General features: G+C 49.4%; 11 protein-coding genes and 1 non-coding gene across 18 annotated transcripts; 8 read left to right on the plus strand and 4 right to left on the minus strand.

Moving 5' to 3' along the window:
- The first annotated feature begins 858 nt into the window (after positions 1-858).
- FVEG_07939 (tRNA pseudouridine55 synthase) lies at positions 859-2,839 on the plus strand. Its single transcript, XM_018896666.1, has 2 exons — positions 859-1,062; positions 1,122-2,839. Exons 1-2 carry the CDS (start codon positions 1,002-1,004, stop codon positions 2,558-2,560), a joined length of 1,500 nt encoding a protein of 499 aa, XP_018754175.1. The 5' UTR covers positions 859-1,001; the 3' UTR covers positions 2,561-2,839.
- Positions 2,392-9,317, minus strand: FVEG_07940 (ATPase). 6 transcript variants are annotated; one of them, XM_018896670.1, is made up of 5 exons: positions 7,748-9,317; positions 7,268-7,696; positions 5,503-7,142; positions 2,994-5,452; positions 2,392-2,945 (listed from the first exon to the last, which is right to left on the minus strand). In XM_018896670.1, exons 2-4 carry the CDS (start codon positions 7,667-7,669, stop codon positions 3,142-3,144), a joined length of 4,353 nt encoding a protein of 1,450 aa, XP_018754179.1. In that variant the 5' UTR covers positions 7,670-7,696; positions 7,748-9,317; the 3' UTR covers positions 2,392-2,945; positions 2,994-3,141. The 6 variants fall into 6 exon arrangements, with proteins under 6 accessions (XP_018754179.1, XP_018754178.1, XP_018754177.1 ...); XM_018896672.1 differs by having other exon boundaries at positions 2,618-2,933; positions 7,748-8,110; XM_018896669.1 differs by having other exon boundaries at positions 2,392-5,452.
- A 309-nt stretch (positions 9,318-9,626) lies between these two features.
- FVEG_07941 (hypothetical protein) lies at positions 9,627-10,307 on the plus strand (the record flags this gene model as incomplete). Its single annotated transcript, XM_018896673.1, has 2 exons — positions 9,627-10,082; positions 10,137-10,307. The coding sequence occupies 2 exons, from the start codon at positions 9,627-9,629 to the stop codon at positions 10,305-10,307; spliced, it is 627 nt and encodes a 208-aa protein (XP_018754182.1).
- Positions 10,308-11,337: 1,030 nt separating this feature from the next.
- On the plus strand, positions 11,338-12,359 carry FVEG_07942 (hypothetical protein; the record flags this gene model as incomplete). Its single annotated transcript, XM_018896674.1, has 1 exon — positions 11,338-12,359. Exon 1 carries the CDS (start codon positions 11,406-11,408, stop codon positions 12,357-12,359), a length of 954 nt encoding a protein of 317 aa, XP_018754183.1. The 5' UTR covers positions 11,338-11,405.
- A 580-nt stretch (positions 12,360-12,939) lies between these two features.
- On the minus strand, positions 12,940-15,707 carry FVEG_07943 (hypothetical protein). 2 transcript variants are annotated; one of them, XM_018896676.1, is made up of 2 exons: positions 15,457-15,707; positions 12,940-15,249 (listed from the first exon to the last, which is right to left on the minus strand). In XM_018896676.1, exon 2 carries the CDS (start codon positions 14,701-14,703, stop codon positions 13,456-13,458), a length of 1,248 nt encoding a protein of 415 aa, XP_018754185.1. In that variant the 5' UTR covers positions 14,704-15,249; positions 15,457-15,707; the 3' UTR covers positions 12,940-13,455. The 2 variants fall into 2 exon arrangements, with proteins under 2 accessions (XP_018754185.1, XP_018754184.1); XM_018896675.1 differs by having other exon boundaries at positions 12,940-15,707.
- Positions 15,708-16,682: 975 nt separating this feature from the next.
- On the plus strand, positions 16,683-17,390 carry FVEG_07944 (hypothetical protein; the record flags this gene model as incomplete). Its single annotated transcript, XM_018896677.1, has 3 exons — positions 16,683-16,775; positions 16,916-17,274; positions 17,327-17,390. 3 exons carry the CDS (start codon positions 16,683-16,685, stop codon positions 17,388-17,390), a joined length of 516 nt encoding a protein of 171 aa, XP_018754186.1.
- Positions 17,391-17,790: 400 nt separating this feature from the next.
- On the minus strand, positions 17,791-20,055 carry FVEG_07945 (hypothetical protein). The gene is made up of 2 exons (XM_018896678.1): positions 19,495-20,055; positions 17,791-19,429 (listed from the first exon to the last, which is right to left on the minus strand). The coding sequence occupies exons 1-2, from the start codon at positions 19,830-19,832 to the stop codon at positions 18,781-18,783; spliced, it is 987 nt and encodes a 328-aa protein (XP_018754187.1). The 5' UTR covers positions 19,833-20,055; the 3' UTR covers positions 17,791-18,780.
- Positions 18,125-19,425, plus strand: FVEG_16224 (hypothetical protein; the record flags this gene model as incomplete). Its single annotated transcript, XM_018905458.1, has 3 exons — positions 18,125-18,419; positions 18,469-18,543; positions 18,595-19,425. 3 exons carry the CDS (start codon positions 18,125-18,127, stop codon positions 18,690-18,692), a joined length of 468 nt encoding a protein of 155 aa, XP_018754188.1. The 3' UTR covers positions 18,693-19,425.
- A 651-nt stretch (positions 20,056-20,706) lies between the features above and the next one.
- FVEG_16225 lies at positions 20,707-20,777 on the plus strand. The gene has a single exon. It is a non-coding gene; the product is annotated as a tRNA-Gly (tRNA).
- A 293-nt stretch (positions 20,778-21,070) lies between these two features.
- FVEG_07946 (hypothetical protein) lies at positions 21,071-22,627 on the plus strand. The gene is made up of 6 exons (XM_018896679.1): positions 21,071-21,358; positions 21,408-21,646; positions 21,698-21,756; positions 21,812-22,068; positions 22,120-22,216; positions 22,268-22,627. The coding sequence occupies exons 1-6, from the start codon at positions 21,337-21,339 to the stop codon at positions 22,494-22,496; spliced, it is 903 nt and encodes a 300-aa protein (XP_018754189.1). The 5' UTR covers positions 21,071-21,336; the 3' UTR covers positions 22,497-22,627.
- A 389-nt stretch (positions 22,628-23,016) lies between these two features.
- Positions 23,017-23,638, plus strand: FVEG_16226 (hypothetical protein). The gene is made up of 2 exons (XM_018905459.1): positions 23,017-23,414; positions 23,475-23,638. Exons 1-2 carry the CDS (start codon positions 23,070-23,072, stop codon positions 23,505-23,507), a joined length of 378 nt encoding a protein of 125 aa, XP_018754190.1. The 5' UTR covers positions 23,017-23,069; the 3' UTR covers positions 23,508-23,638.
- A 509-nt stretch (positions 23,639-24,147) lies between these two features.
- FVEG_07947 (hypothetical protein) lies at positions 24,148-25,566 on the minus strand. Its single transcript, XM_018896680.1, has 2 exons — positions 25,062-25,566; positions 24,148-25,006 (listed from the first exon to the last, which is right to left on the minus strand). Exons 1-2 carry the CDS (start codon positions 25,274-25,276, stop codon positions 24,460-24,462), a joined length of 762 nt encoding a protein of 253 aa, XP_018754191.1. The 5' UTR covers positions 25,277-25,566; the 3' UTR covers positions 24,148-24,459.
- Positions 25,567-25,671: the final 105 nt, after the last annotated feature.

A 25,671-nucleotide genomic window follows, 5' to 3' on the forward strand; every position in this document is an offset into this window, starting at 1 on the left:
CGGGCACTTTCCACTGGGGAGGCCGACCTAGAAACGCGGTCGCGCTTCAAATGGATGGCAAGATGGCGGGGCAAATCACTGAATAGCCCACTAAAGCGACAGGGGCATTTGATTTCCAAAGTGCCTGCACGAGGTAGGCGAGGGGATGTCGGAAAGCTTTGAGCCTCTAACTATCTAGTAAGACAAAAACACTCGTGACGCTTGACATGGCCTCTCTGGGCCGTTTGACTCCCCTTTTTTGACACCCTGACTTAAACCTCCAACTTTTCTGATTCCCTGGGGCAAGATACCCAAGTAGCTAAGCTAGGGGAGGAAAGAAAACTCAGGGCCTTGACCCTAAGCGATAAAAACATTAGGTAAATTTAGCCTAAGCTTAGGGAACTCTTTGCTAAGTTTATTTTGACACCCTATATCAAGGTTCGGTGTTTTCTTGCGCCCCTGAGGGCTAAGGTAAGGTGTTCTTGAGTGTCCCACTAGAACGCGTTTCTTAAAGTGCCTTTGCTCCAATCAAGGATCGCCGATAATGGCTCGTCAGGTTCTAGAGCTGAAATTATTACTCGAGCAGTATGTGTATTCCCGTTTTGTATTACAGGGAGTCGGCGAGCCTCGTACTTCCAAGCGATTATTTTGGATTCAAGGCAATTGAAAATCCCAAGTGCTCCACGAACTTACAAATCGTTTGAACAATTGTGCTTAAAGTATGCTCCAAGCTTCTCCTGTTTCTATTGTTCGCGCATTTAACATGACTTATTGTGTGTAGCCTAGACTACTTTAATTGTTCCTGGTAATTTTTAAGCGGGGAATGCTGCTGATAAGACATTTTTTTTTCTGCGTTGAAGACAATGCATCGAGCTCTGAGGTCAAGTAAGTGAGTGGTGCGTTTGGGGGCGGGCGCTGGATCTTCTTAACAAGCTCCACCACGGTCTCAAGTTCAACACTTTCTGTTTCTCCCTTCTCTCCTCTTCTCTTCCCTTGGCCATATCTAGTCCTTTGGAGAGCTTATGCGACTTCCCCGAAAGACATTGAAGATGGCAGCGGACCAGGTCCGAGAAGGCGTCTTTGGTGGGTGAATTGCTGACTCTGTTTCGTTGCGAACTTTGGATTAACACGATCGCTTTTAGCCATCAACAAGCCTTGCGGCCAAAGCTCAGCGCAAGTCATTCGCGAATGCCAGCAAGCATTCAATCCCTCTAGCTTCTTCAAGCCATTGATCGATTCCGAGGTCGCAAAGCGCATTAGCGAATCCGGCAAAGAGTTCGCCCGTCGCAAGCTCATCAAGAAAGCTTCGCAGGTCAAGATTGGCCATGGAGGAACCTTAGATCCTCTTGCTACGGGTGTTCTCATCCTGGGCATTGGATCAGCCACCAAGTCTCTTCCCCAGTTTCTGGAATGCACCAAGACGTACGAGACCATTGTCGTATTTGGCGCCGCGACCGATACCTACGACCGAGTAGGTCGCATTCTGACCAAGCGGCCATATGAGCATATCACTCGCGAAAAAGTTGAGAAGGAGCTCGAAACGTTCAGGGGCCGTCAGATGCAAATCCCGCCCCTATACTCTGCCTTGAAGATGAACGGGAAGCCTCTGTATGAGTATGCGCGCGAAGGCAAGCCCATTCCACGACAGATTGAGGGTCGAGAAGTCGAGGTTAAGGACATCGAGCTGGTGGAATGGTATGAGCCTGGGAAGCACAATCACCGATGGCCAACCGAGGAAGCTGAGGCTGCAGAGCGCAACCTGGCGGAGCAGGTCTGGAGGGTTAAGAAGCAACAGGAGACCAACAAGAAGTTGAGCCCAGAGGAGAAGCAACAGGACGATAAAGCGATAGCGGCGCACGAATCGTTCAAGCGCAGCTTTGAGGAGCGTCAGGATGCGCTTATCAAAGATGCACCATCGAAGCGATCACGGAAGTCCAAAGAGCCTCCCATGATGTCTGGCGCTCTTGGACAGCTACCACAGCCGACATACTCTAATAAGGGCTCGAACCTGGTTCCAGAGTCGCCCGATACAAGCACACCTCCCCCATGGAGTGACCAAGGACCTCCCGCCGTGAAGGTCCGGTTAACTGTAACATCTGGATTCTACGTCAGGAGTTTCTGCCATGACCTAGGGGCCAAGCTAGATTCAGCTGCTCTTATGGCAGAGCTTGCTCGGACACGCCAGAGCGATTTCGAAGTCGGAAACGACAACTGTCTCGAATACGAGGATCTGGCCAAGGGTGAAGAGGTTTGGGGGCCTCAAGTTGCTCGTATGCTCGAGAGTTGGAGCAAGAACAAGCCACAAGCACCCGCTGGTAACAAGTCGAATAAGAAGAAAACTGAGTCGAAGGGTAATAGCTCACCTAAATGGAAACAAGACAAGCAACAAACTCCCAGCAAGGGAGAGAAGCGAAGACGATCGAATTCTCCAGACGAGAAAGAATCGCCGCCTCGAAAGTCGATAGCTCTTGAGTCCCAGGAGTCCTCCAAGCCTGTGAAGGAACCCAAGTCAGAGACGCCAAAGTCAGAAACCGCAATTAGGTCTGAGGATGAGAAATCATGGAACGGCATTGAGGACTGAGCTGTGGGATTTTACTCGTTGCAAGAAGTACATATAGCCAGGCCAGCCGACAACACGAGATGGTGTTTCTGAGTTAAATGGCGAAGCCGATAAAAGAGTGGCTAGACTAGAATATTTCGAAAGCGTCATTTGTTATGCCAGGCGTTCCGCGATTTGCGAGCTACCAAGGATATATACTTTTATATGTATGAAGAAAAGTCTTAAGTGCACCGTTTTGTCAAGGATCGCTCGGGCTCCATGCCATCATTCCCCAACTTTCAGTCGATCCGGGCAGACCCATCAAGTGCTTTACATGTTATCCTCAATGTTCCCTTGTGCAATTGGCGTCAAAACTCCGACAGGCCTTACAGTATCTCACTTAGGACGCACGGAGCTTGCCCAAATTCTATCAGTCTAAGCAGAGTAATTATGAGTTTGGAAATTATGCACATACATAACAATCCGCGACATACGGAAATAACTGAATTGTGATTCATGAACCAAGATGCCGCATCGTTTGGGCTCGTTGCGCTTTCGTATATGATTGACTTTGTTAAGTCTATATGCTTGAATACAATTCTCATGGCCGTGCTATCAGCATCTCACTGTTGGCTGCTTTCTCCTATCACCAGACCCATTTCTTCTTTCGCACCATGTATATCTTCAACCCTGATACCACTGCGATCACACATGCTGCGAAAGATACCGCCTCTTTTCCACAGTTCCATCGGTGTATCAAGCTCAGCGATACGTCCTGCATCCATGACACAAATGCGATCGTAGCCAATGATGGTTCGCAGTCGATGAGCGATGCACAGAAGTGTTTTGCCGCGGAAACCAACTGCCATGGTAGCCTGGATCTTATCGTCTGTCTCCATATCCACCGAGGAAGTGGCCTCGTCGCAAACGATGATCTGGGCGCCTCGGACAAGAGCTCGTGCGAGTGCCATGAGCTGTCTTTGGCCAAGTGAGAAGTTGAGGCCGTCTTCCTCGACAGGGGTGTCTAGATGTATACGTGAGGGGTCGTTTGTACGGCGTGCTTCTTCGGGCGATGCAGCGTTGGCAGGAACAAGATCCGCTTGGCGAAGAGCAGACCACAGTGCGAGATCAGTATGTTCATGGAAAGGATCGAGGTTGCTGCGGACAGTTCCTCGGAAGAGAGTGGGATCCTGTGGAATAATTGCGAGTCGGGATCGGAGATCGTGAAGTCCAAGGGTGGAAATATCGAGGCCATCGATGGTAATCTTGCCGCCAGAAATCTCAACGAGACGGAACAAAGTGCTCATGATAGAACTCTTTCCAGCACCAGTACGCCCAACGATACCGATGCGCTCGCCGCCCCTGACATGCATCGTCAATCCTGAAAGGACAAGTGGGAGGCCAGCACGATATCGCATCTCGACGTTATCGAAGACAATCTCACCCTTCTCGGGCCACGTTTTCCGAACTTCGACGGTATGTGAAGGAGCCTCCTCCTCAAGTTCAGTACCATAGTAGTAAAGTCTCTCCACGGCATTCATAGCATTTTCGACTTCAGCAAGTTGGCGGACAGAAAATTGCATCATGCCAACAATCGAGAGGATGTAACTCAGAACAAGGCCACCAGTGGAAGGATTGATCGAGAAACGGGACGTAACAACAAGGATGGCTGTCACAAAGACAAGAAGTACACCGATGAGATCGATACGCATTGAGAGCCACCGCTGATTAGCGAAGGTGATGTAGTAAGCGCCGTTCATGTTGTCGATAGATTCACGCAATTCGTTTATGAAGCGATCCTGCAGCCCGTAGGCTCGAATTGACGCAACACCTGTGAGGCCCTCGCCAAACTTGGCAAAGACGTGTGATCTGAGGACGGATTCGAAACGCTTGACCTCTCGTGCCGAAGCACGGTAGTACATCGCTGCTGTGACAAATGCAATGTACAGGGGGACCAAGGCGATCACAAAATAGTAGTAGAACGCAATGATGAGTATGAACACAGATGTGATCATACCCATGGTCAACAGAAACATGCGAAGTGCGTCTGAAAGATTGTTGTCCATAACATCAACGTCCCGTGAAAAGCGGTTCGTGATGCGTCCAAGTGGTGTCGTATCAAAGAAGGACATAGGTGCACGAAGGACGCGAGTAACAGCGATCCTAAGCATGACTTTACTCGATTTCGTTCCCAAGATGGACAGGATCACAGAGAAGGCGAACATGAGGAGAGCCTGCACGACACCAAGTGCTGCGTAGATCGCGATGTAGACACCCGTAGAGAGGTTGAACTTGTTCGAAGTCCAATATGACAACCAAAGACTTGTCACGATATTGGCTCCCTGAGAGACAATCAGGAGGAATAGCACCAGCGGAGCGTTCAATATGGAACCAGATGCCCTGACATAGGCAGCGTAGACAGACCACGAGACACTCGAACTGGCCTTTTCTTCTTGGGTCATCAAGGCAGCCCCCTTCTTCTTCTTCTTCTTTTTCTCGTCCGCCGTGGGTTGTTCGCCATCGTCGGGTTTGGTGGCCTCTTCTCGCTTTTCCTCAACGGCAGTTGTCTCCATCAGAGACTGGAATCCTTTATGGTCCTTCATGAGTTTCTCGAACGTATCGACAGCTTGAATCTTGCCGTTCTCCATCCAAATGATGCGATCACAGCGGCTGAGTACCCAGAGCTGGTGGGTGGCAAGGATGCGACACTTATCCTTGAGGAGACCAAGAATGGCGTTATCGAAGATATGACGGCCAACATGAGCGTCAACAGCGCTGAGGGGGTCGTCCATAAGAACGATATCGGCATCGAAGTAGATCGCTCGGGCGATATTGAGACGCTGCTTCTGACCTCCAGAGATGGTAATACCACGTTCGCCGATTTCCGTCATATCGCCATTGGGAAGCATATCGAGATCTGCCTGGAGCGCGCAGCTAGAAAGTATGTTAGTGACAATTAAAGCGAGAGGACAGAGGGAACTTACGCTTGAATGACTTCTTTGTACCAATTCTTGTCCATGTCTTTACCAAATATGATGTTGTTCTTGAGAGTTGTGTTCTGAATCCAAGCATATTGAGGACAGAAGGCTCTAGACGCACCGAAGGTAACGTGGCCATCTGTCTTCCTCATATCGCCAGCGAGTGCAGATAGCAGAGAACTCTTCCCACTACCAACTGATCCGATGACAGCAACAAGCTCGTTCCTCTTTACCTCAAAGCTGAGATCTTGAAGCTTGAAAGGCTCTCGCTCCTCGACCAAAGTGCTTGTGTCATCACCCGAAGGTTCGTGCTGAGGGGTTTGAGCCTGGGTGTGCTTCTTGTCCTTCTCGCTCTTCTCAGACTCTTCCTTGTGGGACTTTTCCCAAGTAAAAGAGGCGCGTTCCAGTCGGATCGCATCGTCACCTGTGGTGTCGATTGTCATATCTTCGACCATCTCTTCCTGAAGCAGAAACTCTTGAATTCGCTGAACAGAGCCCCACGCATCAATTACCTGACCCAGAACCATAGGCAACAAATTCAGAGGAATTCTGAGACCGTTGAACAAAGCCAGTGAGGAGAAAACCTCCGCAGCCGTAAGACCGCTATGCGTGAGGGAGTAGCAGATGAAGGACAGCATGGAGGCGAAGATGGGGAGTGACATGCTGACGGCATTGAGTGCGTTTCGAATGGCAAGCAAGATCTGAATGGCGTGGATTTCCTTATTTCTGAAATCACCGAGACGTTCGAGGAAAGCCTTCTCCCATCCAAAAAACTTGACAAAGCGGACTGACTGCAGAATTTCCTGGGTAAGAGACACACGTTGATCGGTAATTAGATTGATCGCTCGTCGCCGGTGAAACAAACTTCGAATGGCTTTCGTCAAGAACGGCATTCCAATAACAAGCAAGCCGTAACCGGCCAGGGCGCTGTAGGTAATATTGACGAGCAGGAGTGCTAGAGTGAGGAGACATAAGATAGGAGACGTCCACACCATATGGAAGAGAGCAGATGCCTGATCGACACGATACGTATCAACACTCTGTAGAGCAGTGATGCGACCGTTTCCCCAGCCTGTACCATCTGACGCATCCGGTTTCGCCTTTTTGGCTTTCTTGGCCTTCTTCTTATCTTCAGCATCGTCTTTTGCACCAGGCGCGTTGCTCTGTAAAGCACCCTCGGCTTTGGCGCGGCCAGAGATGACCAACGACTTCTCGTAGATAAGCCCAATCAAAACTCCTCTGCTCTGACCACCAACTGTCATGCCTCGGTAGATGTAGTGGTTCGTTCCCAAACTCTGGGTGATTTGCATCAGTGTGATGCCAAAGGCCAGGCCGATACCCTTACCAAGATGGGGCGGAGGCCCACCAGTCTTGTTCGCTACATACGCATCGGCGGCGAATTGAATGAGGTATCGAAGGGTGAATGGACTGATGACCTGAATAATGCTGGTGTAGAGGGCACATGCGCCTCCCGTCCAAAACTCCCCCTTAAAAGTCTCGTGCATAGCCCAGAATAGGGGGTGCTTCTCGCCTCTTTCAACTCGTTTCTGGAACGATGCTTTCATTTGAAGAGTCAGTGGCTCCACGGCTCTGTCCGGATTGACAGTCCAGATGTCATTCTCTTCCAGGGGTCTTCGGTAGCCAGCCTATTGATATCATCGAGTCAGCAAAAGCGTTGTAAGACGGGCCGCGCCTCGTGTCAGAAATTGGTGGCGTGCAGATCTGAAGTATAACCAGCGAGATAGGACTTGAGAAAGTGTTAATAACTCACATGCATCAACGGTCCCATCCATTGGAATGTTAACTTGCTGAGGAAACCAGCATCATGTTCCCTACTCTGCACTGGCTTTTCAGGAACTGGAGGTGGCGAGCCCCAGCGGAGAGGATTCAATTTCTTATGCCATGGCTTCTTCTGTTGAGCTTGAGTTCCTGATGCTGTCGCTGTAATTGCTGAAGCTTCAGTTGCGCCAGTCTTGATTTCCTCGAGATCTGCAAGTCTTGATTCATCTTTCTCACTGATTTCATCAATTTTCTCGCTTCTTTCGGCGTCCTTTTCTCCAAACTCCCTTATCTTGTCCTCATCTGAGTCGCTGGACTTTTCGAAATTTGTGGGGGAGAGAGAAGCTGCTTGGGTATCAGAGGGCTGAAGCTCCTTGTCCACAGGATCGGGCATATTTGCGTTGTATCAATCTCGTTTACCCTGTAAATGTTGGATTACAGATACGAGGCGTGGAATAGCTCTGAAGCTCACGGCTAAAGCATATATCTAATGATACCAAGATAAAGTCTCACAAGCAATGTCAATTTTGTACAAGGTCGTCGCGAGACCAATGACACTATGAGGAGTGAAAGGCGACGGGATTGAACCGGAAACAATATACTTTCGTCTCTGAGATCGCGATACAACCTCGTAATGGGTTGCCAAGAAATAGAAACGATCGATGGACGGCCCGCAGGTAGATCTTGGCGGGTTGAAATCAGAAAAGACACAAGAGACAGATGGGAATTTAAGACGAAGGGAAAGGGAATAAAGGTGAATTAGAAAAGTAATAGAATCTCGTCAAAATGACAGTAGCAAAAAGATTCCGTCGTCTACAGGGGGTGTGAGTGGGTTGGGTGTGGCTGCATCGCCTGTATGGTCCAGGAAGAGAGCAGACAAAGGACCCAATGGATTACAAAGCACTGTAAAATCAGACATTTTATTAGGGACCTTTTGAACCAACGCTCAACAGATTCGGATTACGGCAATAGACCTGGGTGTCTGCCACGCGGAGATAGCGCCAAGGGGGGGCCGGTGCCTGTTACGTGAAGGATGGATTCGTTGCAGTTTCGATGACGGCTACGAGAGAGTCTTATGATGAAATAACACCCAATGAGTCACCGGATTGACTCTGACAACTCTGTAAAAGGTGTTTTTCACAACAGGCAAGACCACAAAGTGACTGAATGGAAACAGAGACCTGGGCCGAAAGTGGCTCGGTTCGTCGAGAATAGCATCAGGATGGCTCTTCGGCTCGGCCTCTCGCTCTGGAACTCGTTCAGGTTCCGCGTATACTAGGTAGGTAAGCTCTGGCCAGCAAAGCACCCTTTTAGGATCTTCGAGCGAAAACGAAGGACCTCTCATCTCATTAGCCAGTTGTTGCCAAGGGGTGTGGCCCTGGGTGTGGGTGTGGAGATCCCGCGTGGAACCATCTCCTCCGCTATTTGCACTAGAAGCCATTCCTCGAACTCGAGACACGATACATTTGCGATTTATAGATTTCAGACGGTTTCGTTATGCCAAGTTGCCTGTGTTGGTAACAGTTACTGGGGGATGTTGCCAGTTTAGCCCTTTAGAGGGGAGTAACGCACATGGCATAAGTCAAGGCTGTTCAGTCCTAACGGCTGAACAAGTTGAACTCTTCGCCATTAGCGATTGGTTACTCGGCGTGGTCGACGCTGGTAAACACGTTGTGACTGTACCCAAAACCATGGCTGGAATCTAGACCAGCTCTTTCGAGACGAGTTGATGGCCGACTTAGGACCAGAGTCTCTGATGCGTCTGGCAGTCACTCAGCATAACCTCCTCTTCATGCCACGCACAGCATAACGGCTCTCTGGTCTGGTGACCTCGAATCCGAGGTATGGTAGCTCAGCATTGGCCTTGTCCTGCTTCCATGACGAAGCCTATCCCTCCATGCCGAAAAGACCTTACCGCTTCCCCGCCCATGCAGGTCTTAGTAGCCGGACTACTGCATTGCATCGTGCAAGCGAGGAGGAACACTAAGATCCGATAGACTTGTCGTCGAATAGTGTTCTTGAGTGAAAGCCCGGCTCCGATTCGGCGGACTCAATATGTGTAAGACGGAGTTAGTCGGCAGGGACTTAAGCACCATATTGGCGCTTACATAACCCACGAAGCTAGCTTCAATGTCGGCCCCGCAATTGAAAGCCGTCCCAAGCAAAGAATGAGACTGCATTACTGCAAGGCTGAATTGAGCTTTCGCCATCCAAGACCCAACTCCGATATTCCGCAACGATTGAGCTGACGACTTCCGGTGAATAAGCATATTCATCCGCGCGGGAGCTGAATAAAGCAAACCCTTCACACCCTTCGCCGCAAGCTCACCTAAGCACCTAAATCGAGGGTTATGGCTGTCGACGACATTCCCTCCATTGTTCTGCCTGGCAATATCCTAGGTCCGGTCACTAAATTTGCGCCCGGACCCGGTACACATGTTTACGAGGGCAATGTTGTTTCTTCTCTGCTTGGCCGAGTCACTGTGACACCCCCGGCAAAGCCCCCCGGCCCTCAAAAGCGTCTCAACAAGATCACTGCACCTACGACAGAGGAGCTGGCTACTATCTCCGTTGCCCGCCATGGCCACAAGCGCGAGGTACTGCCCGACGTCGAGAATATTGTCCTTGCGCGAGTCCTGCGCCTGATGCCAAAGCAAGCGATTGTGGTGATCCAGCAAGTCGGCGACACAGTTTTGCAGACAGAGTGGCAGGGTGTGATCAGAGTGCAAGACGTAAGGGCAACAGAAAAGGACAAGGTCAAGATTTACGAGTCTTTTAAGCCTGGCGACATCGTCCGCGCGCAAGTGGTGAGTCGCCTCTTTCCTTCGTATATGGTGGTGATGTTGACATATTTGTGCCAGATATCTCTTGGAGACCAGGCCAACTACTACCTATCAACGGCTTCGAACGAATTGGGCGTTGTCATGGCTACGAGCGAGGCGGGTAATGATATGGTCCCTATCAGTTGGAAGGAATACAGAGATCCCGAAACAGGCATTTGCGAGCCTCGAAAGGTTGCAAAGCCCAGCTGAGCTTGCAGTTTTGTTTGAGAGCTGTCCTGATACAACAAGGACACCCGACATCACTTGTCTCAGAACCATCTGGCTAGGAGACCTACCCGCCGTGGAACAAGTGCACACGCAAACTCTATATTCTATAGTGAACAAGGCACGCGTTCATCATTATAGCCACAGGATTCCATTCATACAATGGCTTTCATTCGCCATCTCATGGCGCAAGGCTTCTCGAACAAATGCCAATTCGTCTGGTCGGGCTCGTCGCTCAGATTCAATAAAAGAGACGGGTCTAGGGATAGTCGAAAAGGAATCCACAATGACGATAATTGAGCCCAGGGCCGCCGGGTGATAATGAGTTGGGCCTGCCCTAGAATCAGCTTGGAAACTTGATCTAAAGCTCAAATCGCCTGAGAAGCGTGTTCCCAGAGTTATTGCATGCGATGCAACATGATCAGATATAGTGACGTGACGTGACGTGACCCTGTTTATTCATTCCAACAGCAATTTGATACGAGGTCGAGTCATGAAACATCGTATCGTTTGTTGTTCTTTAGCACTTGACTGTTTATGTCTTTGCTCCATAAGTGAAACCAATGAATACCTAAGCAAGATACATGGGGAAATCAACTGCCTGGCCTTGGTGCATGAAGGAATCGACATAAATAAAGCCACCTCCCTACGTCTCGATTACCTACTGTAACCTGCGTGGGTATACAGGAAACGCCATTTGTTTCGTAGTCTAAAATACATACCCTGCCACGACTGGACCCTGATCACCAAGACACGCGCCACTGAAATCGCCTGCTCAGCCGCCCAAGCGCCTCCCCGCCCCTCAAGCTATCGCGTGTCCAAGGCGCCAAAGCCACTGCCCGCATTCGGTTCAGCGACCAAAATAGGGACACTTGGGCTGACTATCCCTGTATTCATTGAAAGCTTTCTTTTTGGACAACACCCACGACTTTTCAATATTTATCCCTTGGTGGTAATAATTGCTTCGCTGGCATGTTCTCAGTGATTGTATGGTTTATCGCATCTACGAGCCTTTCCTAGCACCCGCCCTACATCTTCCGTAACCGCCGACGGCTCACATACAACATCATATAGGCGCCGGCCATGTCAACGACAATGGTCATGACAATGGCAGCACCCACTCTCTCTGCTGATTCTACGCCGTGCTGCCCGGGCTGTGGCTACTCATTACCTCTCGATCACAGCCAAGTCCAACTACTTGAGGCCCAGGCCCGTATCGAAGATCTCGAAAACCAGGTCCGTCTTCTTAATGAGAAGGCCACTGCCGCCGTCGATCGATGGGCCGATTACGAAGATGAACTCGCCAATTTGCGCGCCCAGCTACCCTCATCACCAACCCAGAAACAACTACCTGCGACGCCTACAAACGCTCGCATGTCATTCCTACAGAGCGGCACCAGTCGGCTGTCATCTTTCCTCTCCCCGCGCAAGTTACACGAACTTCCCCATATCGACACCAACTCCTCCCGGCCTTCCAACCAGCGTTCCATAAGCAGCCAATCGCACCGCCCACAACAGTTGCAACCCCCGCCATCTCCATCAGCCGAAGATCTTCTGGAGGCGCTCAATCGAGAACAATGTTTGCGCAAGGAAGCCGAAGGCAAGGTTGCAGCTACCAGCCAGGAGGTTGAGGAGCTCAGCGCTGCCCTCTTCGAGCAGGCAAATGAAATGGTCGCTGAGGAGAGGCGTGCCCGGGCAAAGCTAGAACAGCGCGTGGATGAGCTGGAGCGACGAGATCAAGAGAAACGAAGACGTCTCGATAAATTAGAAGGGGCCATGACGAGGATCGAGAGAGTAAGATTACTATTGGCAGAGGCGGAAGAGGATGTCGAGTCAAGCAAAAAAACCGTCAAAGAGATTGAGGAGCTAGAACGGCAGCAGGAAGAGGAAGAACGAAAAGAAAAGGAGCAATCGAAGCCGAAACAACCTCAGCACGACAGCCGTGATTCGATTTACAGCGTACCTGTTGATGAGCATCCGGAAAGACGGTCTCTAGAAGGGCACAGTAGCAAAAAACAGCTGAATGATGATAACTGAGGAAAAATGGCTACAACGATCTAACGAGCGTAGATTGTTTATGCCCTTCGGTTAACCAAGGCGCAGACAGGGCAGGATTCGAGGATGAAATAACTTATTAATGCATAATGAAGAACGATTCATCTTGTGGGACCAACAGCCATGGAGTATGGAGTCGGCTAAAGCGCAATATCAGGAATGGGGCTTTATGTGGTACTGGGCGAAGAACGCAATAGAGTGTACGATGATGAGCATGTAATAAATAGTATGAACGGCCTGCTTTTGACATTCAACATACGGTGCAATATGAGTACAGTCAGTTCATAGTCATGGTGCCCGTTACCTGTAGCCACTCCCTATAAAATACAGGAGTGGTTTATTACAAACTTAAAGCTATGTTATGTTGGCAACTGCTGATTTTGGTTGCAATCTGTTTGGTTTTGCTCAGTCGTAAGAGCAAACCTGTATAGGTACCTACTATGTAGGTGTTTGATGATGAGCCAAACATAGGTATTCTCGTATACAGGAAACATCACACTTGTTCAACGTTTCCCTTTCGTAACGAAACTTCCAGATTACCTCGATTGGTGTACCGTCGCCTATCGAATTCATGGTATACTCCTAAGTTTGGTGGCATTTACTCATAAAGACAAATGGTGATGAAGATATCATTTTCAAGAGGACTATGTACTAAGAAAGCCAGAAGATATTTCTGGAGTATGGATCAAAACCGTTAACTCCCCCAAGTTATCCAAGCAGAGAGTAGAACTTTGGTGGTCTGATAGCGGACATGATAGATAGGCTTAAAGCTACGCCATTGCCTACAGCCAAGCTGAACTATTGGATCGTCGACAATAGCCAAACCTCTGCTCATAACACCCACGTACACATTACCGATGATCGTCACACCTGTGTCCTCTCATGATTAAGTATCGAATTATCCGCAAGCCATATCCCGATGAGAAAAATGCCATTCTCTTGACGCCGCTGTTGTAAAATGATTCAAAGGCAATGCCCCCTCCTGTAACACCAAGTGTTTTCTCTGGTAACAAGGACGCTTAAGCATGATATCGCTCGCATGTAAAGTTTTCCATTATAGAGGTCGCTTGATACCGATTTAGATTCGGTTGTGCGCGCCAGGAGAGCCAGGAGAGCCACTGCCATACGATGAGCGCCTGGCGGTCGAGGCAGGCATATGTGGAGGTGGCAAACTCGAAGGATCGTCAGCGAGGAGATCTTCGAGGAACGCACTAGGGGCGCGTTGGCTTGGTGGCCGATTGAGATTGAGGGTCGAGTTGCTGATATCCCTTCGACCTTGGAATGAAGGTGAATCTGGAGGACTGGGATTCAAGGTATGTCGTGAAGGAGTGCCAAAGTGGCCGCGTGAATCAGGGCGTAAGTTGGTCATGCTGATGTTATTTTCATGTTGGCCACCGGGAGAGCTCGTGCCAGCCGCATAAAAGCCAGATGGTAAAAACGCAGAGCCACGATTGCCAGCCCCATTACCTGATGCTGCGGCAGTTGGGGAGAAAAATAGATTGGAGGCACTGGGAGTTGACGATAGAACAGGTCCGCGGGTGGTTCGTCGCACGCCGCGACCAGCAGAGAGAGACATTGTCGATCCGGTATCAGTATATTTATAGAAGGGTGCAGGGGGCGCAGGAAAGCCTGTCTTTGCGTTCTCGTTATGCTGGGCCTTGGCTGCTCGCGCAACAGACCGATGGAGAAGGATGCCAACGATAAGACGCCACAGTAGGATGGCGAGCCCAAGAGCGCCAAGGATGGCACCAACTGCAATAAACACGGTACCGTCAGGGGCACTCGAGTGCCGCATGAAAGGAGCATTGTTAGTAGGGGGAACGGAAGGAGCTGGATAAGTAGGAATTGGCTTGTATCTTGTCAAGGTAGGCATAGCTTCTTCCGTGCCAGAAGAGGCGATGGATGTAATTGTGGACTGAATGTCTGTGGTTTTGGTTGGACCCTCTCCTGTCGCAGTACTGGCCGGATCATCTTCCTCAGTAGACTTGGAGTCATCTTTCGCAGTAGACTTGGGCTCTTCTTTTCCCTCAGTTTTCGAAGGCTCCTCGTCTTTCGTTGACGCAGGCTTCGCGTTATCCTTCGTCTCAGTACTAGCTGGCTCGGCTTTGTTGTCATCACTACTCTCTTTGGCAGGCTCAGCAGCTGTGTTTGTGGGTTTATTGGCATCGCTGTTCTTCGAATCGCTCGCCGCAGGAACAGCAGATGGGTCATTATTCTTGGGATCATCATTGGTATCTTGGGCCATAGCCAGACCACCGTACAGTGAAACGGAGGCAAAGACCGAGACCAAAAGGTCAGGTCTCGGTAGGTAGTTGATCGGTCTCATGATGATTTAGTCGTTTCAAACGGCTTTTTTAAGAATGGTTGTCCAAACAAAATACGTCCTTGAGATCGATATCAGGTATTGTTGGAGAAAGATATCTCGCGAGATAGGCGTCCGAAACCACCGGATGATTGTGTGAGACTTTGTTTTGCGATCGATCAAGGGCGAGTGAGATAAATTGCGTATATCGAGGGTGGTTAGGAATGTCAAAAGGGGAGGTTGAACCTCGATTTGGCAGATGTGTGCCACCGTTATGAAATAGCGCGTAGAAAAACAGGCGTGTTTCTTCGAGGACCCAAAGTAGGAGGCGACTTATTGCTCGATGGTAATCTGTACGTACGAAGGGATGTACCGCGTCTTTTGTTCTGGCAAGGGGGCGAGCGGAGTGAAGACAGCAAGCGAGAGATGGGTAATTAGTGAAGTTATCTGTGCCGGCCACCTGCAACTCGAACGAAGGAATACAACAAGGACTAATAAAGAAATAAAGAATGTAATAACTGCATAGGTGAGCGAATGAGTGTGCGTAACCAAGCGAGTGGGCGAGACGCACTACCAAAAATCGCGTTAGCAATTGTATGATAGAGTGAAGATCGGGTTGAAGCGATGGGACGGGGAAGGAACTTCAAAGACGGGGTCGCACGACAGAGGGAGAAGCGGGCAGGGACTGGGGCTTGCTGCACCTTCCTAATGCCTGCCTGTCAATGCGTGGGCCAGGTGTTTGCGAAGGGCAAGCCAGTAAAAAGGAGAATGGTGCACCTGATGTTTAAGATCGAATAGGTCTAGACCAGGTGTTGTTGGGAGGATCTCATTCGCCCATGATCGATAGCGTCTGGCTGAAAAACCATTAGCAACACTGCAAATATCAGGAGAAACCGCGGTCTTTATTAGGAGAGGCTAATGCGGCAATTGTTTTGAATGTACAGCGGCTATCAACACTTTGGATTCGTTTGGTGACAATTGACAGACACGGCTCGCCGCCACGCAGGTATGGTGGTCAGCTTTATATCCCCAGCGGCTGGCTGTTCTGTTTTGGCCCACGAACCTCGATGGCTCTTGGTGTTGTGCCTGAGAGCCTAGTCTAACCATGGTTACTACATGGAAAGCATGGTGTGCACATTCAAGTAAATACATGGTAGTTCAGTACCCAGTATCTGTTGTTGTCCAGCTATGAACGGAACAGGTTTGAAGCATTGTCGATATCCTGTTACATTTGACGAATACTTAGTTGTATGCCCGATCCGCGACGGTTGGGTATTGTTAGGTGGCTTTCTGTCGCTACCCTTCTTGATGCATTATCTTGCAGATATATACGTAGAGACGCTGTATCCGAACCGTTGGACACCGTTGAAACGGCATGCAAAGCAAAGTGTTTCAACGGCGAGGATGGTGCTCCCTACAATGTACAATGTTTATCTGAATAGAGTTTTGCCTTGATCAATACCATATGCGCCACATCACCATATTTCGGACCCTTACTCCGTACTTATGCCCTGAATATCTATCAGGTACGAAGCCAAACTGGAACTTATAAGACCTTGTGTGGGTACAAGTAGGTACATGCCCTTTGAGGATACTTGTCACTATCCGCAGCTCGACTCCATTGTTTTCAGGGTCCTGCGTGAGCGGAACGAGCATCGCACCGACCAGCGGGGTAACCAACGTGACATAGCTCTCTACAACGGGGATCTTTTGCGTCTCCGCGAGTGGATTATTGTGTTTTGCAGTTTATGACACCCAGCCACGCGAAATGTCTCCACGACCACGACCCACTTCACGAAGTCGCACTTCCAGACGGAGGATTATCACGTGATCTCAATCGGCGCTAAGGCAAGGCCGGTCCGTCTACGAGCGAGCCTCGTCATTGTCAGCCTCCAGTTCCAAGCATCGTCAACACTATCATTCGTCAACGATCAGCGGTCCTGCAACATCAGACAACTGCACTGCAAATACCAAAGCTTTCGCACCGCACATAACTTGTAGCCATGGAGGAAGAGCGTCTTTGGAAGTTCCGACGGCCCGAGTGGCTTAACACGGTCTGGGCCCGAAATGCTGGTGTCTACAGCGCTGGAGCTATTGTACGTTGAATCTATAAAATTATCCCCTGCCTGAGTATCTGGCGTCTCTTCTTCGTTGCATGGCTCTCTCAGCATAATGCGCGACTCCATGCACCCTATTTGTCAATAGCTTTTGGTACTAACCACCTGGTGCGCTTTAGTTCTCCATCGCCTTTTACATCATGCTCGATTCCGCAGTTTGGTCCAAGTCATCGCGCAACGGCTCCGATATCCATGTCAAGTTTGTTGACTGGCTGCCCTTTATATTCTCCAGCTTGGGCATGCTTATCATCAACTCGGTCGAAAAGCAACGCCTGAGCGCCGATTCCTTCAGTTACAGCGGCAATGGGGTAGCGTGGAAGGCTCGGGTGGTCCTGTTCTTGGGTTTTGCTGCTCTGGCTGGTGGAATGGCCGGCGGTGTCACCGTCTTTGTTCTCAAGTTCGTTGTGCCCAGCGTCGCTATGCCTGCTCTGGGTATGGGAATTGAGAATGTAGTCAGTAACGCTCTTGTTGGCGTTAGGTAAGAGGAATATTATCCCAGGAGATCGAACGTTTTCGCTAATTCCGCATAGCTCTGTCGTCCTTTGGATCAGCCAGAACATGGAAGACGAGTACTCCTACAACCTCTCCCTGTAGGAACACCGCAAGGCGACCTGAATAAGCTTTCGAATTTGGGTGATGCAGGGGCGTATTGATGGGCTAGGCTGCATTCTTGGAGATGAAGACAAGCTGTACGATTAAGAGACAGAGCTTACGGCATATTACACCAATGGCACATGGTCGCCCTACTGATGTTCCACACATAGGAACACATGGCAAGGAGTACTGGCGACAACATAACTGAACACAACTCGACCACGATCAATACATGTCGAGTATATACCTTTTTTTGAAATAAGAGTGGTTTAGATTTAACGTTTGTAAGGATGGAGTTAGGGTGGCTATTACGCGTTGAATGCCATCCTGCCTTTTAAGCTTGGAGGCAGCGGGTGTCCAGAAGCATGAGACTACGTGAATATGAGCATATACCTAAAGTGAGGAGCTTTTTGATTGCCTACCTAGGGACTTAGTAGGTAGGTAGTTGTGCGAGCGATACTGAGCTCTTAACATGTTTATTGGAGGTAGGCACAAGTGTTTGTGCAACTGCCCTGACCAGATAAGCTGAAGACAGGAACAGGATGGAGTAAGCCTGACATGAAGCAGCTAAGATGACTAGACGAAGACACCCCGGGACACCCCACAGAAAGTCAACAGAAGGTGACATAACATCTGCCTTTACGGATACATAACCAATTTTGGATCACCTTCAACTTCTTGGATAGTTACATTTCTTTCATATCACAACGGCCAACGAAACTGAAGATCTCGCGATGGCAGATCGAACACGGACAACAACGAATGGCACGGGGGTTCCCCGCTCTCGCAATGGCGCCTCTTCAACAGGCGTTCGTCGCAATCTATTCCAAAGCCAGTTGACCCGGCGACCTACCGCTGGATCGACTTCTACGTCTGCCGAAACACTGCATTCAGACGTCGATATTTTATCTGATACATCTGAGATCGTAGTTCGCGATAAGCACGGAGAAATTGAGCTCGGGGACCCTCCGACACCGATGATGGAAGACGAGGATGAGTTGCCCCTAGACCATAGGCAAGAGTGTGAGAGTAAGACATGCGCAGGACTAGGGATTTACCCATGCTAAAATGCGAGTAGAGGAAAGACAACGTCTAGCAGAAGCAGTTAAACATCACCAGATGCATCGTCATGCTATGACGGAACAACCTGAAGGTGCGACATGGCCTTGGCTTTGTTATTCTCATCTTATTAACGCCGCATCAGAACTTCTTGAAGCTGTGAGAGCAAGTCTACGAGCCAAAGTGGCAGCCCTTGCCGAAGATAATTGGATGTTTGAACCAGAAGAACAGCCCCGTGGTTAGCCCAGTCTTTTATTTACCTTACAACGCCTGCTGTCTATGTTTTTCTCAAGGCAATATGGTATACCAGCAACCTCACAGATCAGATTATCTAGTCCAGACCTTCCGCTGCGGGGGCATCTTGCCGCTGCGTAACCTGTTTACGCTTTGGCTTTTCTGGTTGGCCGCCACCGCCGAAGAAACCGCTCATCATATCCATAAGAGGGTTGCTCTGTCGAGGCTTGGACAGGCCGAAGTACATCTCTCCAACCATCTCAAGCGCCTCGGCCCATGTTCCCGCCTCGTTGATTTGTGTGGCATACTTGGACACCAAAGCACGGTAGAGTTCGGGCGCGCCGCGTTGGATAGCAAGAAGGAGAAAGCCAAGAAAGTTGTGTAGAGGCAGGCTTGGAAAGATGCGGATGTCACCAGCGGAGCTCGATACGTCTTGGACACCAAGGTTCGGGTTATCGTTGGAGAGGAAGCTGGTGAAGAGGCGGTAGCAGGTATTGGCAGCACGAACATTGCCAACGAGGAGATATGGGAGAACTGCGCGGCCGGCGAAGAGAGCCGCTTGATGAGGCTCGCTCTCCTTGTACCAATTATATTCCATCTTTGTCAGAATCTCGGGCGAGTCCTTGGTTCCCAATATCAAATGTTTCTCGGCCTCGTATGTATCGTGCTCCTCGGCATATAGTGAGCCAGCGACATGGTGAAGCTCAGGATCTCCAGCTGGGTATTCGCCAAATTTTGCTGACCAACTTTCCCCAATGATGTCAGTATGCTCGTTCGCGATAGCTCGTCAACACAACGACGTAGCACTTACGCTATGATTTCACCGATAAACTTCTTCCTCGTAGGCTCGCCAGCCTCGAATAGTCGCAGACACGTCAATAGTCGACCCTTGGCGGTAGCATCAGGTTTGAGTTCTGCCTGCTTGTAGACGTCAACCAGCATAGCACACAAATCTCCTCCACTACCACCCTGCCCCGCGCGCAGCAAAGCTTGGGATACGTTGGAGAGAATATCGATCGCGGCAGGCCAGTTGGAGGTCTTGATGTATCGAGATGCCGCGACACGGGTCTGCTGTTGAGCTTCGTAATAATCACCCTCTTCGATCTTGGCCTGTAGCCGGGCAACTATGCGGTCAACCTTACTGGCCATGGTAGGCGTTTGTAGGGTGAGTGACTTGAGAAAAGTCTTGCCGTTTGGCAGCGATGTGACCGAAGAAATATATTATGTAGTGACGTAGAATACGTAACGATATTGAGGCGAGGTGTTGCAGCTCAGGTGGGTGACTGTTGGTGGAGGGGTTCAGGTTGGCTATTACCAGTACGTACCCGAAGCTTCAAGCTGGCCGGGCTCCGGCAGAAACAGTGGTCCACAGGAAAGGTCCACTTTCATAGGTAGCTCAGGCTCGATAGAAGCCAAGCCCCTCCATGGTCTGAATTTTCTGTCCTTGCCTTGACGTGAGAACCACGCGAGCCTCGCTCTTGGAATCCAAACTCTACACTGGGCCAGCTTCATGCTATCATAGGCTGTACCATTTCGGGAGATATCGTCTACTGGAATTGTATCGACTTCCCAGACGTGGACAGTGTAAGTTCCAGCTGGCCTTTGCCGCCTTTAGACTTGTCATTATCCACGTGCCGGTATGCCAAAGCCTGGGCTGTTGTGCTGTCCCTCATCCATCCTGTGTATAGCAACTGATTAAATTACATACCGAACTTGCATACAAACACGGAACTTTGAGCGTCGATCCATATCGATTGATTATGCTGGGCCAAAGTCAACGTCGTGGCGGAAGAGAGTTAAAACTAATGCAGTAAGGTTCGTTTCTACCCCACAAGGCTACTTAAGCAGGTCATAGGCGGGTCCTATCAGTTTCGACTGATATAAGAAGCTCGCATTCACCTGTTTGCTACGTCTCAACTCTTCAACATCGATAGGCAGATAGTAATTTCTCGTTACACAGAATGCAGCTCAGCATTCATTTCCTACATAGGCTATCGACTCTTACCCCTATTAACAAATAGAAGCGTGATTAGTTTAGTGGTAAAATCCTCCTCTCCCATGGGAGGGTCCCGAGTTCGATTCTCGGATCACGCATGATCTTTTGCGTCTTGCAGGTTTACATTCTTTTTGACCGTTGAACAACATAAGCCATGGCAGTGGTGCTAATTGGAGTACTGTTCCTGATCAGAATATCGGTAATATGCTCGTGTTGCTGTGTTGCGTTCTCTGATATAAAGTATACTGTCTGAAGACTGTGTTGGCTTTAATTGCTTACACTTTATGTCATTTTGGAAAACTCTATTTCATTTAATAGTAAACTGTTGATATCTGCTGATATATCGACATGTGGGTATATGTAAGGTATACAATATCTGTAGTTATGGATGCTTTGACTTTCCAGTAGTTCCCTCCTCGGGGGCTTCTACCCGAACCGATAGCAGTCCGGCGTCTCCCCGCCGGGACCCCCAGTTCCCGCACGCTGTTACATGGACATCAATATGCCGAAGCCGGACTTATTAATACTTATTCATTCGATGTCGCTAGGCTTAAGTCCGCCTTTTATAAAGAGCTCAAGGCCTCGATCTCTTGATTTCTGTCTTTGTTTGTTTTGATCTTAATTGCTTTCCCAACCACGTCATACGCACTAGATATTATGGCCTCATCTGCCCTCCAGCGTAAGATCATCTTAAGATCGTTAAAGCATCTCCCTAACAACTCTTGTAGGTCTCGTACGCTTTGTACCTAGATCCAGTCCTTCCAAGATCCTTATCGGCCAGCCAGCAGACAAGGATATTGATGTTGGTGCTGCCTTACGCAAGGGTCAAGAGGTTGCAGTCAATGTTTGGTCAGGTTCATCAGTCCTATCCCCAGGATCCTCGACTGGTACTACCGAAACCATTGACCGCGTCCTGTCCCCTCTTGCCCAAAATGAGATCGGTACTATCCGGTGTGTCGGTCTGAATGTATGTTAAGCTACCTTACTCCTGAAACCCGCAGGATCTGACTCGCATTAGTACAGAAAGCACGCTGCGGAGTGTGGACTTGATCCCCCAGCAATCCCGGTCATCTTCATGTAAGCCTGGCTGATCAGTAACACAAGACTATGCTTTGAGTTGACCTGCAGATAGGAAGCCAGCGACAACGATCGTGGATCCTTGGCCAGCTCGTGGAACCATTCCCAAGCTGAGCCAGGTGGACGAGTCTGGCGACTACGAGGCAGAATTGGCTGTGGTAATTGGTAAGACGGCTAAGAACGTGAGCGAGGCCGAAGCTTTGGACTACGTTCTTGGATACACTGCCGCCAACGATGTTTCCAGCCGCACTCAGCAGCTAAACCAGTCTCAATGGTCCTTCTCAAAGAGCTTTGATGGGGCTTGTCCATTAGGTAGGTTCATCTGAGGCCATGATTGATTGAGCTAACAATTTCCCTATATAGGTCCAACACTGGTTCTCAAATCTCTTATTACAGATCCCACCAAGCTTCACATGCGAGGGTTAAAGAACGGCGAAGTGTATCAGGAGAGCGGCACTGAGTAAGTAGCACCACGCACAGTTATGCGAAGTTCCCCACTGACTTCACTCAGCGACCTCATCTTTTCTGTTCCCAAGATTATTAGCTGGCTGTCTCAAGGCACTACACTTCCCCCGGGAACTGTGATTGTCACTGGCACCCCTGCCGGTGTTGGAATGGGCCGAACCCCTAAGGATGCGCTCCGGCACGGCGACGAATTTGCGGTTGAGATTCTGCCTCATATTGGAACACTCACTAACATTTTTGAGAATGAGAAGAGTGCCTTCATGACCAAGTTGTAAGCAACAAGCCAGATAATTGTACAAATGATCGCTCTAGGTAATAGTTAGTTCAATGAATGAAACCTAAATATGAGATCATGAATGATGTTTCATGAGGATTACTGAACTAGTCAAAATAGCGAGTACTGGCAACTGGCTTAATCAAGGAAAGCCAAGACGTGTCAGCGTGAGAACCACATCATGTGTTGTCTCACTACTTGTATGCGCGCCGTTCCGATTCTGTCTCCATTGTAGACTATGTACTCCCAATTGTCTGTCATACTATGGCTGCGCCTAATCTGGAGAATTCGTCTGACTATTCGCAAAATGAACATCACGGCTATTCTCCTGCAACCATTGTCATCCATTATTCTTCATCAAGAACATTAGAAAAATGTCGGCTCATGTTACTGTACCTCAGACGATGAAGGCGTTAAGACTGGTTGAGGTAAAGTTGTCTACCTAGATTTGTGCTTTGTGCGCTCGTTGACGTATTTAGTTTCATAAGATCTACACCCTTCTCCACGATGAAAACTAAAGCCCGATGAAGTCCTCACCCGTGTAGCAGCCGCTGGCTTTTGTCACACATAACTCATGGTTTATCATGGCATAACCCAGGTATCATTACCTTTCACCGGCTCTCATGAACCAGCCGGAACAATAGTCGCTCTTGGCTCTGATGTACCTGGGATATGGCATATAGGGGATCGTGTGGGAGTCACAAACTTTATGGATCCTTGCCACGGCTGCAACGGGTGCAAATGGACTATGCAGAGTCTTGGGTCGCTCGATCCACGTTTCTGTGATAATAGGACAATGTGTGGCATCATTCGTCGTGATGGGGCCTTTGCCGAATACATGGCTTCCTGGCATGGTGCAATAGTGTCCTTGCCTGACAGCATAGGCTTTGAGCAGGCAGCCCCTTTGATGTGTGCCGGGGTGTGTTTCCCAGAGTGGAAAGTGTTCTATTGCCCTTGATATGCTGACAACCAATCTCAGGCAACCGTGTGGCATGCCACCAGGCAAATATAACAGAGGGCGAACTGTTGGCATCATCGGTATAGGTGGCCTTGGGATCTTGGGCACTCAATTCGCAAAGGCTAGAGGCTATAGGGTGATAGCTATTGACAGGCATGAGGTTGGTTTGAAGCTCGCTTCTGGAGTGCCCTCTCACCCCCAACCGGATATCGTACTCAAGCTTAATGACCCAGAAACTATTCAGAAGATCTCGGATTTCACTGACGGAATTGGTCTCAAAGCTACCATTGTATGCAGCAGCGACGATACTGCCAATGACTGGGCTGCTCAACGCTTGCAACCAAGAGGAATATTAGTTGCTGCTGGCTTTCCTGAGCATGGCCTCAAATTCAACCCTATGAATCCCATCTTGAGAGAGATTTTCGTCAAGGGAACAGTCCATGGTAGCATGGATGAGACCCGAGAGATGATTGGATTTGTAGTCCAGCACGGGATATGCAGTCATTTGACCTTGCTCACGATGGAGGAGGCAGAAGATATCGCGGCCAAGTCAGAAGCTGACACTTTAATGGGCCGCATGTTGTCAAGATTGGAATGCACTGATTGGATTTAGCCTGGCATCCTTGTCAGTCCCTCTGCTGATCGATTGCGGCTGGAGAGGCATGAGAAATGCTCTGTTTTCAGGAATATCTGCCTCCGCATGTTGGCATGAGACAACCGTGCAGTTCCGAGCTTGTCGAATATCCAATTTAGTATCTCAACAGCGATCTTCTTAAATCACTGGTCAGGTGGTGCATTTAAATCATTAGTTTTGTTATTGAGGAGTTTTCTGGCTCCCGCTGCCAACCCTTCAGAAGAATATCAACATGGGGTTTCTCATAGGCCATATTCCATGTACATTGAACACAGTGTCTCCTGTCCGAATAGCAAGACTCACATAGCTTGAGTCCTTCCTGTATCACAAATATGCTTGTCCAAATGTCTAACTTCATTATTCAGCCCCGAATCACAAGTTCCAGGCATTGCCTGACGGTCGTCGTCCCTTCTCGTATAACCACTTGCTGTTCAACCCGACACTTGTTCGCTTGCCTCCAGCGGAACCGGGAGAGGCAGGGTCTGAGAAGAGGTTGGAAGAAGAGCTAGCTGCAAATGGGCTCGTTGACCCAAAAGAAGACCTTCTTCCATTGCCGAAACTGTTGATGCTCTTCTGGAAAAGGGGACTGCCCAACGGTGAGCCAGCCGCTCCCTGGATAAGAGGACTTCCTCGCCCAGAAAGAGGCGAACTGCCATAGCTTCCTCGGCTTCCAACAGAGCCACCTATGGAAGGCGTGCGTGAATATCGAGGAGGTGTGCTGAACTTCGCGTCGGGGGTTGGGGCAGCCGAGGAAGGGTCCAGGCCCAGCAGCTTGCGCTGAGCAGGTGTCAGAGGGATATCGGAGAGATCATCTTTCGGTCGAATCAGGGGTAGACACGCGATACCAATGTTGATAAATGGTACGAGGTTAAAAACGAACCAAGCCCAACTCAAGTATAACCTAAAAGAGCTAGGAACACTAAAGACTGGAGTTAACGACTGGTCGGTCGCAAAAGACCTTCGCGAAAACTCACACTTCAGAGCCAATGTAAAGCTTGGCTAAGACCTGCGAAAACCAAAATACTAGCAGCGCAACGACATTGTAGGCGATCTGAAGCACATTCTTCTCGGAGAAAGTCGTCGCATTACGACGCCTGGCGATCTCGTTGAGTCGTGGGTGACGCCAAGTACCTGGGCTGTCGGTCACTGGAGGACCGCCAATGGTAGTTGTTCTGACGGGAGTGGCCATGTTGGGTGCCTGGAGTTTGAAAGACGTGGACCGCTGCCGACAATAGTAATTTTGAATTTGGTTCTGTTGTTTGTTGAATATCCTTCAGTCTCTTGAACGCTCTGCAAGACTGGCCAGTTTTCTGCGATGTCTCGAAACCTTTTAAAAGGAGACTTTCCCGCCGTCAATATCCCTGTTGGTTAGTATGTATATCGTCCTGGCCGAAGCCGTGGTGAGCTTGGTTGCTCCCTTGGGTATGAGATTTGTTGATGTAAAGAGATGAGGGAGTACAATCCCCTGCTAGAAAACACAATGCCTAGGCCGCTGCTACATCTAGCTTATTAGCTCGGGTCGTTGCAGCGCGACCAGCACGGACCATGCTCAAGGTACAGTAGAAACAACGCCACAATATTACT

The sequence above is a fragment of the Fusarium verticillioides genome, chromosome 3, assembly GCF_000149555.1.
Source record: "Fusarium verticillioides 7600 chromosome 3, whole genome shotgun sequence".
NCBI lineage: Eukaryota > Fungi > Ascomycota > Sordariomycetes > Hypocreales > Nectriaceae > Fusarium > Fusarium verticillioides.

Bases quoted from the DNA above. Each gene is read 5' to 3' on its own strand.
- FVEG_07939 (XM_018896666.1), top strand. From the start codon at position 1,002: ATGCGACTTCCCCGAAAGACATTGAAGATGGCAGCGGACCAGGTCCGA. The intron at 1,063-1,121 runs GTGGGTGAATTG...GATCGCTTTTAG, and splicing joins GGTCCGAGAAGGCGTCTTTG to CCATCAACAAGCCTTGCGGC.
- FVEG_16226 (XM_018905459.1), top strand. From the start codon at position 23,070: ATGGTTTATCATGGCATAACCCAGGTATCATTACCTTTCACCGGCTCT. The intron at 23,415-23,474 runs GTGTGTTTCCCA...AACCAATCTCAG, and splicing joins CCCCTTTGATGTGTGCCGGG to GCAACCGTGTGGCATGCCAC.
- FVEG_07946 (XM_018896679.1), top strand. From the start codon at position 21,337: ATGGCCTCATCTGCCCTCCAGC. The intron at 21,647-21,697 runs GTATGTTAAGCT...GACTCGCATTAG, and splicing joins TCCGGTGTGTCGGTCTGAAT to TACAGAAAGCACGCTGCGGA. The intron at 21,757-21,811 runs GTAAGCCTGGCT...ACCTGCAGATAG, and splicing joins GCAATCCCGGTCATCTTCAT to GAAGCCAGCGACAACGATCG.
- FVEG_07947 (XM_018896680.1), bottom strand. From the start codon at position 25,276: ATGGCCACTCCCGTCAGAACAACTACCATTGGCGGTCCTCCAGTGACC. The intron at 25,007-25,061 runs GTGAGTTTTCGC...TCCAGTCTTTAG, and splicing joins CTTTACATTGGCTCTGAAGT to TGTTCCTAGCTCTTTTAGGT.
- FVEG_07943 (XM_018896676.1), bottom strand. From the start codon at position 14,703: ATGAGACCGATCAACTACCTACCGAGACCTGACCTTTTGGTCTCGGTC.
- FVEG_07945 (XM_018896678.1), bottom strand. From the start codon at position 19,832: ATGGCCAGTAAGGTTGACCGCATAGTTGCCCGGCTACAGGCCAAGATC. The intron at 19,430-19,494 runs GTAAGTGCTACG...CATTGGGGAAAG, and splicing joins TTTATCGGTGAAATCATAGC to TTGGTCAGCAAAATTTGGCG.
- FVEG_07940 (XM_018896670.1), bottom strand. From the start codon at position 7,669: ATGCCCGATCCTGTGGACAAGGAGCTTCAGCCCTCTGATACCCAAGCA. The intron at 7,143-7,267 runs GTGAGTTATTAA...TGATATCAATAG, and splicing joins GGATGGGACCGTTGATGCAT to GCTGGCTACCGAAGACCCCT. The intron at 5,453-5,502 runs GTAAGTTCCCTC...CATACTTTCTAG, and splicing joins TACAAAGAAGTCATTCAAGC to CTGCGCGCTCCAGGCAGATC.